The sequence below is a fragment of the Panulirus ornatus genome, chromosome 13 (genome assembly GCF_036320965.1).
Source record: "Panulirus ornatus isolate Po-2019 chromosome 13, ASM3632096v1, whole genome shotgun sequence".
Lineage (NCBI taxonomy): Eukaryota > Metazoa > Arthropoda > Malacostraca > Decapoda > Palinuridae > Panulirus > Panulirus ornatus.
The window spans coordinates 728,034-741,856 of record NC_092236.1 but is presented as its reverse complement, the minus strand read 5'-3'; the positions used below and the strand labels follow the sequence as shown (position 1 = coordinate 741,856).

The 13,823-nt window shown below is 42.5% G+C and overlaps 1 protein-coding gene across 1 annotated transcript in view; it reads left to right on the top strand.

The window, feature by feature from the left end:
- LOC139752654 (uncharacterized) overlaps nucleotides 1-13,823 on the top strand; it is an 80,267-nt gene that overhangs the window by 6,903 nt on the left and 59,541 nt on the right. The window contains exon 3 of the mRNA XM_071668409.1: nucleotides 8,966-9,112. Coding sequence (XP_071524510.1) covers nucleotides 9,013-9,112 — 100 coding nt within the window. The 5' untranslated portion in view covers nucleotides 8,966-9,012. The remainder of the gene's footprint in view (nucleotides 1-8,965; nucleotides 9,113-13,823) is intronic.

Genomic DNA, 13,823 nt, shown 5'->3' with positions numbered 1-13,823 from the left:
TGACAGATGTGAACAGACATGAGAGCGAAAGTGCTGAGTACGTGGGTGTAGTGTCCTTGACGGGGAGAAGAGCATTGCTCCATCACATCCGCCTACCATCAGAGAAAAATTAGTCAATGTTATACTGCAGTCACCACCAGGGAAACCCTGCTAGAGTCATACTGCGGTTTCCACTTTGGGAAACTGCCAGTCATACTACGGTTACCACCAGGGAAACCCTGCCAGTCATACTAAGGTAACCACCAGGGAAAACCCAGCGTCATGCAATGGTTATCACCAGGGAAACCCTGCCAGAGCCATACTATGATTACCACTAGGGAAACCCTGCCAGAGTCATACTATGATTACCAACAGGGAAACCCTTCCAGAGTCATACTATGATTACCAACAGGGAAACCCTGCCAGAGTCATACTACGAGAGTCGCACTAATATAATAGTTAACGTTTCGCGCGGGTGGTTGAGAGGTAGTGACAGGCTACCACCTCAGTTTCGGTAAGGTTAGCTGGGGGCAATACAGTGAGCCATATTACCACAGTGTTTGTAAAGTTCTCCTTCCTGGCTCAGGTTGCTGTCTCTTCATCGTACCTCACATACTCATAGGATGCTGGTAGTCAGTCCACAATCACGCTCTTTCCACCTTGCACCTAACAATCAATAACATATAGCTCACACGCACGACTTTGGTCAACTTTAAGTCTTCCTGTGGTTAGCGCTCTGCGCTGGCCCTGCCTAATGACAAAATCTAGCAATGAGTAGAAAAAAAAAGCAAGCCATGGACCACCACGAGTAGAGAACTCTTTCCTCGTACTGTAAAAATAGGTAAATTCATCCCAGCAGGAGGTTGTGGACACATTTCCGGCAAAAAGCTGGACACGTCCCGAGCAAGAGGATGGATACCTCCCAAGCAGGAAACTGGGCACATCCCCAGCAGGAGGCTGGACACATCCTCAGCAAGAAACATGACACATCCCCAGCAGGAGAACTTCAATACCCAGGGAACACCTAGACACAGAGGGGCACACTTGGACACCCATGAGCATACCTGATTCCCCTGGGAAACATCTGGATACCCAGGGGCACATCTTGCTACCTAGAGGCACATCTGAACTCCTAGGAGCACACCTGAGCACCAAAGAGCACACAAGAACCCCTAGGGGCACACCTGAACTCAGAGGATCACACCTGAATCCTGGGACTACACTTGGATACCCAGAAGCAAAGTCGGACACCCAGGACAGTGTACTGTCTGCTCTGAATACCTTGTGTCGATACCTGAGAACAAACTCATAATGGCAAGTGAGACTCATAACAGGGTGTTTCTTGCGCTCTGGCCAAGCTGGCAGGTTAGCTGTCTCTCAGGACCATAAGTAACGTCAGACGTCACCGGAAAAATTTCCCGACACTGCCGTGGTAGCACCTGCTCTGCCGCACACCACCGCTGTCCAGTCCAGACACTCCTATCCCCATACTACCGCTGTCCGGTCCAGACACTCCCATGACATATACTCCACGCATGTACAGCCCACTCCACAGGCAGGTACAGTCCAACCTACATGCAGTTACAGCGTATCTCATAGATAAATACAACCCACCCATATGTAAGTACACCTCAGATGCATGTAAAACCCACCCCATAGGCAGATATAGCCTACCCGACAGGCAAGTACAGCCCTCCAAACAGGCAGGTACAGCCCACCCCAGAGGTAGGTACAGCCCATCCGACAAGAAAGTATAGCCCACCCTACAAAGATGTACAGCCAATCCCATAGAAAGATACATTCCACCCAATAGGCAAGTACAGCCCACCTCAGGAGCAGTTACAGCTCACCCCATGGGCAGGTATAGCCCACTTCACAGATGAATATAACCAAACTCACAGGCAAGTACAGCCTAAACGCATAGGTAGGTATAACCAACCCCACAGAGAGGTGCAGCCCACCCAGCAGGTAGATAAAACCCACCCAACAGGCGGGTACAACCCACTCCACATGCAGGACGCACCAGCTACGTCTTAACCAAAATTCATAAGTCAGAGATCGTTTTCTTCAACAATGAGCAATAGATTACGGAGGTTAGTAAGGCTACTAAACAGCTGTGAAGCTGACCAGGTTGGTCGTGTATATAGTAATGGTTCATTATGAGGATGGTGTTTTATACTCATTTTGCCCAGTTTTTCAATTTCATGATGTGGAATATATACACACATTAATGTATATTCCAGCCTAAACTAGGCATGCATACAATGACCATCCTCATTAGGGAAGGTGAATATCTTGGGTGAGTCCATGAGAATGGTAGGTCTCCACGCCAATCGATGCTGAGTTTAATTCACTCCTTTCGACTTTTTTCCCGGGTTAAGCGTAAGTTAATCCAAACTGTTTTTGAGTTTCATCAAATATCCAACATGTCATATTTTCTTGTAAATCTAATGATTATTTGTGTTATTAAATGGGTGAAAGATTATCTGATTCGATCGGTGAGTTACGGTAGTACATGATTGTTATCGCCATGTAAGCCATTCCAGGGACGTATGCAAAGCCACAATATTGAAAGTCGAGGATGAAAAAGAGGTTAGACACGCAACCCAGAGCACAGTAGTAATCCGCCGGCGGTAATAATAAGAAAACAGCATAAAATAATGAATAAAACGTCCGGGAGACTCAACTTAACGTGGACAAAAGAATGATTTTGATAGATAATTAATGTGTCAAAAGAAAAATGTTCAATTACGCATTAAATGACTAGGATGTTAACAACAAAACATGAGACACTAAAACTCATTCTACAACCAAGACACACACACCATCAAACATACATCTCTGTGGACGTGCCAAGCCATGTTCACTTCTACGCAGACCAGTGACTGAATCAACTGGTAAAACCCAGACCAGTGAAGCAATCACCAAGAATGTTAACTTGGAAATACCTGACCAGACATCCGGAAGCTCAGCCTTCGTACTGTGAAGGTCCGCTTCACTGTTCTACCGAATGGATGGTCTTTTCAGTTTTATCACGGTCATGTATTTCTTTGTTAGTTGAGACGGCACAGGCAACTGAGGCCCTAATCAAGTCCCTCCCGTTACGATATATATATATATATATATATATATATATATATATATATATATATATATATATATATATATATATATCATTCATTTATTTTGCTTTGTCGCTGTCTCCCGCGTTTGCGAGGTAGCGCAAGGAAACAGACGAAAGAAATGGCCCACCCAACCCACCCCATACACATGTATATACATACACGTCCCCACACGCAAATATACATACCCATACATCTCAATCTACACACATATATACACACACAGACATATACATATATACACATGCACACAATTCACACTGCCTTTATTCATTTCCATCGCCACCTCGCCACACATGGAATAACAACCCCCTCACCCCTCATGTGTGCGGGGTAGCGCTAGGAAAAGACAACAAAGGCCCCATTCGTTCACACTCAGTCTCTAGCTGTCATGTAATAATGCACCGAAACCACAGCTCCCTTTCCACATCCAGGCCCCACAGAATTTTCCATGGTTTACCCCAGACGCTTCACATGCCCTGGTTCAATCCATTGACAGCACGTCGACCCCGGTATACCACATCGTTCCAATTCACTCTATTCCTTGCACGCCTTTCACCCTCCTGCATGTTCAGGCCCCGATCACTCAAAATCTTTTTCACTCCATCTTCCCACCTCCAATTTGGTCTCCCACTTCTCCTCGTTCCTCTGAAACATATATCCTCACTCATTCTCTCCATATGACCAAACCATTTCAAAACACCCTCTTCTGCTCTCTCAACCACACATCTCTCTCACCCTTACATTACTTACTCGATCAAACCACCTCACACCACATATTGTCCTCAAACATCTCATTTCCAGCACATCCACTCTCCTGCGCACAACTCTATCCATAGCTCACGCTTCGCAACCATACAACATTGTTGGAACCACTATTCCTCCAAACATACCCATTTTTGCTTTCCGAGATAATGTTCTCGACTTCCACACATTCTTCAAGGCTCCCAGGATTTTCGCCCCCTCCCCCACCCGATGATTCACTTCCGCTTCAATGGTTCCATCCGCTGCCAGATCCACTCCCAGATATCTAAAACACTTTACTTCCTCCAGTTTTTCTCCATTCAAACTTATCTCCCAACTGACTTGACCCTCAACCCTACTGTACCTAATTACCTTGCTCTTGTTTACGTTTACTCTTAACTTTCTTCTTTCACACACTTTACCAAACTCAGTCACCAGCTTCTGCAGTTTCTCACATGAATCAGCCACCAGCGCTGTAACATCAGCGAACAACAACTGACTCACTTCCCAAGCTCTCTCATCCACAACAGACTGCATACTTGCCCCTCTTTCCAAAACTCTTGCATTCACCTCCCTAACAACCCCATCCATAAACAACTTAAACAACCATGGGGACATCACACACCCCTGCCGCAAACCTACATTCACTGAGAACCAATCACTTTCCTCTCTTCCTACACGCACACATGCCTTACATCCTCGATAAAAACTTTTCACTGCTTCTAACAACTTGCCTCCCACACCATATGTTCGTAATACCTTCCACAAAGCATCTCTATCAACTCTGTCATATGCCTTCTCCAGATCCATAAATGCTACATACAAATCCATTTGTTTTTCTAAGTATTTCTCACATACATTCTTCAAAGCAAACACCTGATCCACACATCCTCTACCACTTCTGAAACCACACTGCTCTTCCCCAGTCTGATGCTCTGTACATGCCTTCACCCTCTCAATCAATACCCTCCCATATGATTTACCAGGAATACTCAACAAACTTATACCTCTGTAATTTGAGCACTCACTCTTATCCCCTTTGCCTTTGTACAATGGCACTATGCAAGCATTCCGCCAATCCTCAGGCACCTCACCATGAATCATACGTACATTGAATAACCTTACCAACCAGTCAACAATACAGTCACCCCCTTTTTTAATAAATTCCACTGCAATACCATCCAAACATGCTGCCTTTCCAGCTTTCATCTTCCGCAAAGCTTTTAGTACTTCTTCTCTGTTTACCAAATCATTTTCCCTAACCCTCTCACTTTGCACACCACCTCGACCAAAACACCCTATATCTGCTACTCTATCATCAAACACATTCAACGAACCTTCAAAATACTCACTCCATCTCCTTCTCACATCACCACTACTTGTTATCACCTCCCCATTAGCCCCCTTTACTGAAGTTCCCATTTGCTCCCTTGTCTTACGCACTTTATTTACCTCCTTCCAAAACATCTTTTTATTTTCCCTAAAATTTAATGATACTCTCTCACCCCAACTCTCATTTGCCCTCTTTTTCACCTCTTGCACCTTTCTTTTGACCTCCTGCCTCTTAGTTTTATACATCTCCCACTCATTTGCATTATTTCCCGGCAAAAATCGTCACTAATAATCTTACTTCTTCATCCCACCACTCGCTACCCTTTCTAATCAACCCACCTTCCATGCTTTTCATGCCACAAGCATCTTTTGCGCAAGCCATCACTGCTTCCCTAAATACATCCCATTTCTCCCCCACTCCCCTTACCTCCTTTGTTCTCACCTTTTTCCATTCTGTACTCAGTCTCTCCTGGTACTCCCTCAAACAAGTCTCCTTCCCAAGTTCACTTACTCTCACCACTCTCTTCACCCCAGCATTCTCTCTTCTTTTCTGAAACCCCTACAAATCTTCACCTTCGCCTCCACAAGATAATGATCAGACATCCCTCCAGCTGCACCTCTCAGCACATTAACATCCAAAAGTCTCTCTTTCGCGCGCCTATCAATTAACACATAATCCAATAATGCTCTTTGGCCATCTGTCCTACTTACATACGTATACTTATGTATATCTCGCTTTTTAAACCAGGTATTCCCAATCACCAGTCCTATCTCAGCACACAAATCCACAAGCTCCTCACCATTTCCATTTACAACACTGAACACCCTCAACTGCCACATTACTCACCTTTGCATTCAAATCACCCATCACTATAACCCGGTCTTGTGCATCAAAACCACTAACACACTCATTCAGCTGCTCCCAAAACACTTGCCTCTCATGATCTTTCTTCTCATGCCCGGGTGCATATGTACCAATAATCACCCATCTCTCTCCATCAACTTTCAGTTTTACCCATATCAATCTAGAATTTACTTTCTTACACTCTATCACATACTCCCACAACTCCTGTTTCAGGAGTAGTGCTACTCCTTCCCTTGCTCTTGTCCTCTCACTAACCCCTGTCTTTACTCCCAAGATATTCCCAAACCACTCTTCCCCTTTACCCGTGAGCTTCGTTTCACTCCGAGACAAAACATCCAGGTTCCTTTCCTCAAACATACTACCTATCTCTCCTTTTTTCTCATCTTGGTTACATCCACACACATTTAGACACCCCAATCTGAGCCATCGAGGAGGATGAGCACTCCCCGCGTGACTCCTTCTTCTGTTTCCCCTTTTAGAAAGTCAAAATACAAGGAGGGGAGCGTTTTTGGCCCCCTGCTCCCGTCCCCTTTAGTCGCCTTCTACGACACGTGAGGAATGCGTGGGAAGTATTCTTTCTCCCCTATCCCCAGGGATAATATATATATATATATATATATATATATATATATATATATATATATATATATATATATATATATATATATATATATATATATATATATATAAGAGTGAGTGCTCAAATTACAGAGATATAAGTTTGTTAAGTATTCCTGGTAAATTATATGGGGGGTTATTAATTGAGAGTGTGAAGGCATGTACAGAGCATCAGATTGGGGAAGGTGCAGTGTGGTTTCAGAAGTGGTAGAGGATGTGTGGATCAGGTGTTTGCTTTGAAGAATGTATGTAAGAAATACTTAGAAAAGCAAATGGATTTGTATGTAGCATTTATGGATCTGGAGAAGGCATATGATAGAGTTGATAGAGATCCTCTGTGGAAGGTACTAAGAATATATGGTGTGGGAGGCAAGTTGTTAGAAGCAGTGAAAAGTTTTTATCGAGGATGTAAGGCATGTGTACGTGTAGGAAGAGAGGAAAGTGATTGGTTCTCAGTGAATGTAGGTTTGCGGCAGGGGTGTGTGATGTCTCCATGGTTGTTTAATTTGTTTATGGATGGGGGTGTTAGGGAGGTGAATGCAAGAGCTTTGGAAAGAGGGGCAAGTATGAAGTCTGTTGTGGATGAGAGAGCTTGGGAAGTGAGTCAGTTGTTGTTCGCTGATGATACAGCACTGGTGGCTGATTCATGTGAGAAACTTCAGAAGCTGGTGACTGAGTTTGGTAAAGTGAGGGAAGGAAGAAAGTTAAGAGTAAATGTGAATAAGAGCAAGGTTATTAGGTACAGTAGGGTTGAGGGTCAAGTCAATTGGGAGGTAAGTTTGAATGGAGAAAAACTGGAGTAAGTAAAGTGTTTTAGATATCTGGGAGTGGATCTGGCAGCGGATGGAACCATGGACGCGGAAGTGAATCACAGGGTGGGGGAGGGGGCGAAAATCCTGAGAGCCTTGAAGAATGTGTGGAAGTCGAGAACATTATCTCGGAAAGCAAAAATGGGTATGTTTGAAGGAATAGTGGTTCCAACAATGTTGTATGGTTGCGAGGCGTGGGCTATGGATAGAGTTGTGCGCAGGAGGGTGGATGTGCTGGAAATGAGATGTTTGAGGACAGTATGTGGTGTGAGGTGGTTTGATCGAGTAAGTAGTGTAAAGGTAAGAAAGATGTGTGGAAATAAAAATAGCTTGGTTGAGAGAGCAGAAGAGGGTGTTTTGAAATGGTTTGGGCACATGGAGAGAATGAGTGACGAAAGATTGACCAAAAGGATATATATGTCGGAGGTGGAGGGAACGAGGAGAAGTGGAAGACCAAATTGGAGGTGGAAAGATGGAGTGAAAAAGATTTTGAGTGATCGGGGCCTGATCATGCAGGAGGATGAAAGGCGTGCAAGGAATAGAGTGAACTGGATCGATGTGGTATACCGGGGTTGACGTGCTGTCAGTGGATTGAATCAGGGCATGTGAAGCGTCTGGGGTAAACCATGGAAAGTTGTGTGGGGCCTGGATGTGGAAAGGGAGCTGTGGTTTCGGGCATTACTGCATGACATCTAGAGACTGAGTGTGAACGAATGTGGCCTTTGTTGTCTTTTCCTAGCGCTACCTCGCACACATGAGGGGGGAGGTGGGTGTTATTCCATGTTTGGCGAGGTGGCGATGGGAATGAACAAAGGCAGACTGTGTGAAGTGTGAGCATGTGTATATATGTATGTGTCTGTGTGTGTATATATATGTGTACATTGAGATGTATGGGTATGTGTATTTGCGTGTGTGGACGTGTATGTATATACATGTGTATGGGGGTGGGTTGGGCCATTTCTTTCGTATGTTTCCTTGCGCTACCTCGCAAACGCGGGAGACAGCGACAAAGCAAAACAATAATGATAATGATAATATATATATATCTATATATATATATATATATATATATATATATATATATATATATATATATATATATATATATATATAGGTGTGTGTGTGTGTGTGTGTGTGTGTGTGTGTGTGTGTGTATACTGTCGACTGAGTCAGGTACCCCTTGTTCACCTACAGACACACCTGTCCAAAAAATTTCAGATGTGTTCTTTATAAGCCAAAAGTTTCTAAATCCTATATTACCCATGATTGCTGTCTAATCTCCATCTTTACAGGAGGAAATATCAAGAGATGTCTCTTGTACATTACAAAAGTTACCGTTCTTGGCAAACATCATATTTATCAGTCTGAATGTTTATCTGTCTTCATTTCAGAGATAATTGATTAAAATTTCACAACCCCCCTTTATTTAGAAAAACGAACTAATTCTTGGGATTTGCTTTAAGTTCTACAGTTTCCGTCACTGTTTCCTTCTACAGGTAGTGAGAAGAAAGACGCCAGCACCACCTCTACAAAAAGCACCATTATGCTGCGTTGGCGCATATTTGGGGTAACTGTTCTTCTTATGGCCCTTCACGGTGCCCTAGCTTTGCCTTCATCCAAGGACGCTCATCCTGACAACGTTCGTGAGTATCGGGAGATGATAGGGATCACAAAAGGGGTGTTTCGAACTGACTAAGAGTATGGGCAGAAAGGGGGAAAGCTGTCTGGGGAAAGTAAAGAACATCATTAAAAACTAGAGAAGTAAAGTGAGGCACAGGGAACAATAGGTAAGTTAGGAGAAGTGTTAAAGTACCAGGAGGGTTTTACAAAAGAGTGGAGGGAGATACGTCAGGTAAGAAATAAGGTGAACGGTTGAAGTACTTATACAGCAGAAGACGAGTCCCCGAAATTATTTAATTTACTGTGTTTCATCTGTCACCCTTACCTTAGAAGAGGTCCTTTGAGCTATGAACGTCAAATATCTACATGAAATTCATAATTGTTATAGACAACTACTTTTTCTTTAGACTCGCTTCGAGTCTTTGCTGCTTGATATCAGAATTCTGATATATTCATTAAATTCAGAAAACAACAGATTTCTCTTACACGTCTTTGGTGTAAAGTTTGGCTCCATTGAAAACAAAACTCGCTTCTCTCTTCGTCCTTCAGCAAAACCTACTGTTCTCCTTGATACATTGTTAATACTGCCTCTTGAATAAAGACATAAGAATGAAAGAATTTTGTACGAGGCCTGTTGGCTCATGCTAGACAACTCCTGTTGACACCCGCCCACTTTTGCTCATGTAGACATCCAATCTGTACTTAAAGCTCTTTATAGTTTTTGCACCTAATATGTTATTAGGCAATTCATTCCACAATCATGAACTCAGTTTCGAAACACTTTTTATACTCATTTTAAATGCAAATTTATTAACCATTAAAACGACTTTTTTTTAGTAGAGACTGAGTATTTTTGTATATTTCCTTTATTTGCCACTCTCATCCACCTGTATACTTCGATCATATTCCCTTTACTCTATAACTTTCTAAGGAATTAAAATCTAATTTTTCTAGTCTTTCTTCATAAGAAATATTTCTAATGCCAGGTACCATTTTTGTCATCCTCTTCTGATTGCTTTCTGGAGAGTTTATTGCCATCCTGTAATACTTTGCCCAGAATTGAACTGCATTGCACAAAGTGGGGTTTCACTAGGGAGATATAGCTAGATAACATTTGGATAATTACGGGTAACACTTTTGGAAATGAAAAGAATAATGTACTCGTTTATACATTTCTGCTTTGGTTTTAAGTTAGATATCAACTGAATACAATCAGTTTCAAACAGTAATTGATTACTGGGTCCTAATGAAGTTGTTTGTGATAGTGGAAGAGAACAGAAGCCCATAGATTAATGTGTTTGGAGTCGAAAGACTTTTTTTTTTTTAAAGAGGACGACCGATAAACTTATCGTGTAGCTAGGGAGATGCAAATATATCACTCGTGCATTTGAAGCGATATATTCAAGTTTATGTTGAAATGTATCTATGGTACTGTTTTCGGCTACTCATGTTAGTAAATCATTCAATATGTTCTTGTTGATGAAAAAGTACTTCGCCTCATTCAAGGCAAAACGTTTGCCCACGAGTTTATACCTATTACTTCGAGTGAAATCAGACGAATGTATTCTTACGCAGCTCGTTATATCGAGATTATCGAAGCCTTTAATGACCGAATATCCGTTGTAGATAACCTCTCAACCCTCTCTCTTCTAAGTTAAATAGATAATTCGATTAGTCGGCTCTTATAGGATTTGTTTATCATGCCGGGAATTATTGTGGTAGCTCGCCTCTGTACTACTCCATTCTTCCTGTCTCTCCTCAACTAAGCCAACCAAAACAGAAAAAAATATCAAAGATGGGAACGCACCAGTATGTTGCAAAGAGTGAAGATAATTTCCCGATATTCTAATTCGAAAGTCTTTCCTGTGAACCCAAGAATTTTGTTCAGCCGCTTTACTGCTTCTGTGCACTGCTTGTTTAGCTTTAGGTCACCAGATATTATCAAATCGATCTTTTTCTGAATGACCTTTTGTAGCTCAACAGAACGTATATTGTATCTTACCTATACATAGTGCCATCGTACAAAGGAAAAAGGGATAAAGGTGAGTATTCAAACTACAGAAGCATACGTTTGTTGAATATTCCTGGGAGATTATATGGGAGGATATTGATTGAGAGGGTGGAGACATGTATGGAGCATCAGGTTGGGGAAGAGCAGGGTAGTTTCAGAAGTGGTAGAGGATGTGTGGATTAGGTGTTTACTTTGAAGAATGTGTGTGAGAAATACTTAGAAAAACAGTTGAATTTGTATGTAGCATTTATGGATCTGGAGAAGGCATATGATATGGTTGATAGATATGCTTTATGGAAGGTCTTAAGAGTATATGGTGTGGCAGGTAAGTTACTAGAAGCAGCAAAACGTTTTTATCAAGGATGTAAGGCATGTGTATGAGTAGGGAAAGAGGAGACTGATTGGCAACGCAGTGAATGTCGATCTGCGGCAGGGATGTGTGATGTCCCCATGGTTGTTTAATTTGTTTATGGATGTGATGGTTAGGGAGGTAAATGCAAACGTTTTGGAGAGAGGGGCGAGTATGCAGTCTGTTGTGGATGAGAGGGCCTGGGAAGTGAGTCAGTTGTTGTTCGCCGATGATACAGCTCTAGCGGCTGATTCGAGTGAGAGACTGTAGAAGTTGGTGACTGAATTTGGAGAAGTGTGTGAAAGGAGAAAGGTGAGAGTAAATGTAATTAGAGCAATGTTGATAGGTTCATTAGGGTCGAGGGACAAGTTGTTTGGGATGTAGGTTTGAAAGGAAAAAAATGGAGGAAGTGAAGTGTATTAAATATCTGGGAGTGGATTTAGCAGTGAATGGAACCATGGAGGCGGAGGTGAGTCACAGGGTAGGGAAGGGGGCGAAGGTTCGAGAAGCGATGAAGAATGTGTGGAAGGAGAGAACGTTATCTCGAAGAGCAAAAATGGGTATGCTTGAAGGAGTAGTTGTTCCAAGAATGTTATATGGTTGCGAGGCATGGGCTATAGATAGGGTCGTACGGAGGAGGGTGGATGTGTTGAAAATGCAATGTTTCTGGACGATATGTGGTGTGAGGTGGTTTGATCGAGTAGGTAATGAAAGGGTAAGAGAGATGTGTGGATATGAATAGAGTGTCGCTGAGAAAGCAGAAGAAAGTGTGTTAAAATGGTTTAGAAATATGGAGAAAATGAGTGCGGAAAGATTGACAAAGAGGATATATGTGTCAGAGGTGGAGGGAAGAAGGAGAAACGGAAGACCAAATTGGAGGTAGAAGGATGGAGAGAAAAAGATTTTGAGAGATCTGGGAATGAACATACAGGAGGGTGAGAGGCGTGCAAGGAGCAGAGTGAATTGGAACAATGTGGTATACCGTGGTCGACGTGGTGTCAATGGACCAGGGCATGTAAAATGTCTGGGGTAAACCATGGAAAGGTCCGTGGCGCCTGGATGTGGATAGGGAACTGTGGTTTCGGTGCATTACAAATGACAGCTAGAGTTTGAGTGTGAACGAATTTGGCCTTTTTTGTCTGTTTTCCTGGTGCTACCTCACTGAGGCAGGGGGTAGCGATGCTGTTTTCTATGTCGCGGAGTAGCGCCGAGAATGAATGAAGGCAAGCAAGTATGAATATGTACACGTGTATATATGTATATGTCTGTTTATGTTTATGCATAAATAAATGTGCGTGTATGGGCGTTTATATATATATATATATATATATATATATATATATATATATATATATATATATATATATATATATATATATATATATATATATATATATATATATATATACAGATTGGGGTGTCTAGGTGCGTGTGGATGTAACCAAGATGAGAATAAAGGAGAGGTAGGTATCATGTTTGAGGAAAGGAACCTGGATGACTTGGCTCTGAGTGAAACATAGCTCAAGGTTAAAGGGGAAGAGAGGTTTGGGAATGTCGTGGGAGTGAAGTCAGGGGTTAGTGAAAGAACAATAGCAAGAGGAGTAGCACTACTGAAACAGGAGTGGTGGGAGTATGTGATTGAGTGTAAGAAAGTAAACTTTAGATTGATATGGGTAAAACTGAAAGTGGATGGAGAGAGATGGGTGATTATTGGTGCATATGCACCTGGGCATGAGAGAAAAAGATCATGAGAGGCAAGTGTTTTGGGAGCAGCTGAGTGAGTGTGTTAGTAGTTTTGATGCACGAGACCGGGTTATAGTGATGGGTGATTTGTATGCAAAGGTGAGTAATGTGGCAGTTAAGGGAATAATTGGTGTACATGAGGTGTTCAGTGTTGTAAATGGAAATGGTGAAGAGCTTGTAGATTTATGTGCTGAAAAAGGACTGGTGATTGGGAATACCTGGTTTAAAAAGAGAGATATACATAAGTATACATATGTAAGTAGCAGAGATGGCCAGAGAGCGTAATTGGATTACGTGTTAATTGATAGGCGCGCGAAAGAGAGACTTTTGGATGTTAATGTGCTGAGAGGTGCAACTGGAGGGATGTCTGATCATTATCTTGTGGAAGCGAAGGTGAAGAGAGTAGTGAGAGTAAGTGAGCTTGGGAAGGAGACTTGTGTGAGGAAGTACCAGGAGAGACTGAGTACAGAATGGAAAAAGGTGAGAACAAAGGACGCAAGGGGAGTGGGGGAGGAATGGGATGTATCTAGGGAAGCAGTGATGGCTTGCGCAAAAGATGCTTGTGGCATGAGAAGCGTGGGAGGTGGGCAGATTAGAAAGGGTAGTGAGTGGTGGGATGAAGAAGTAAGAG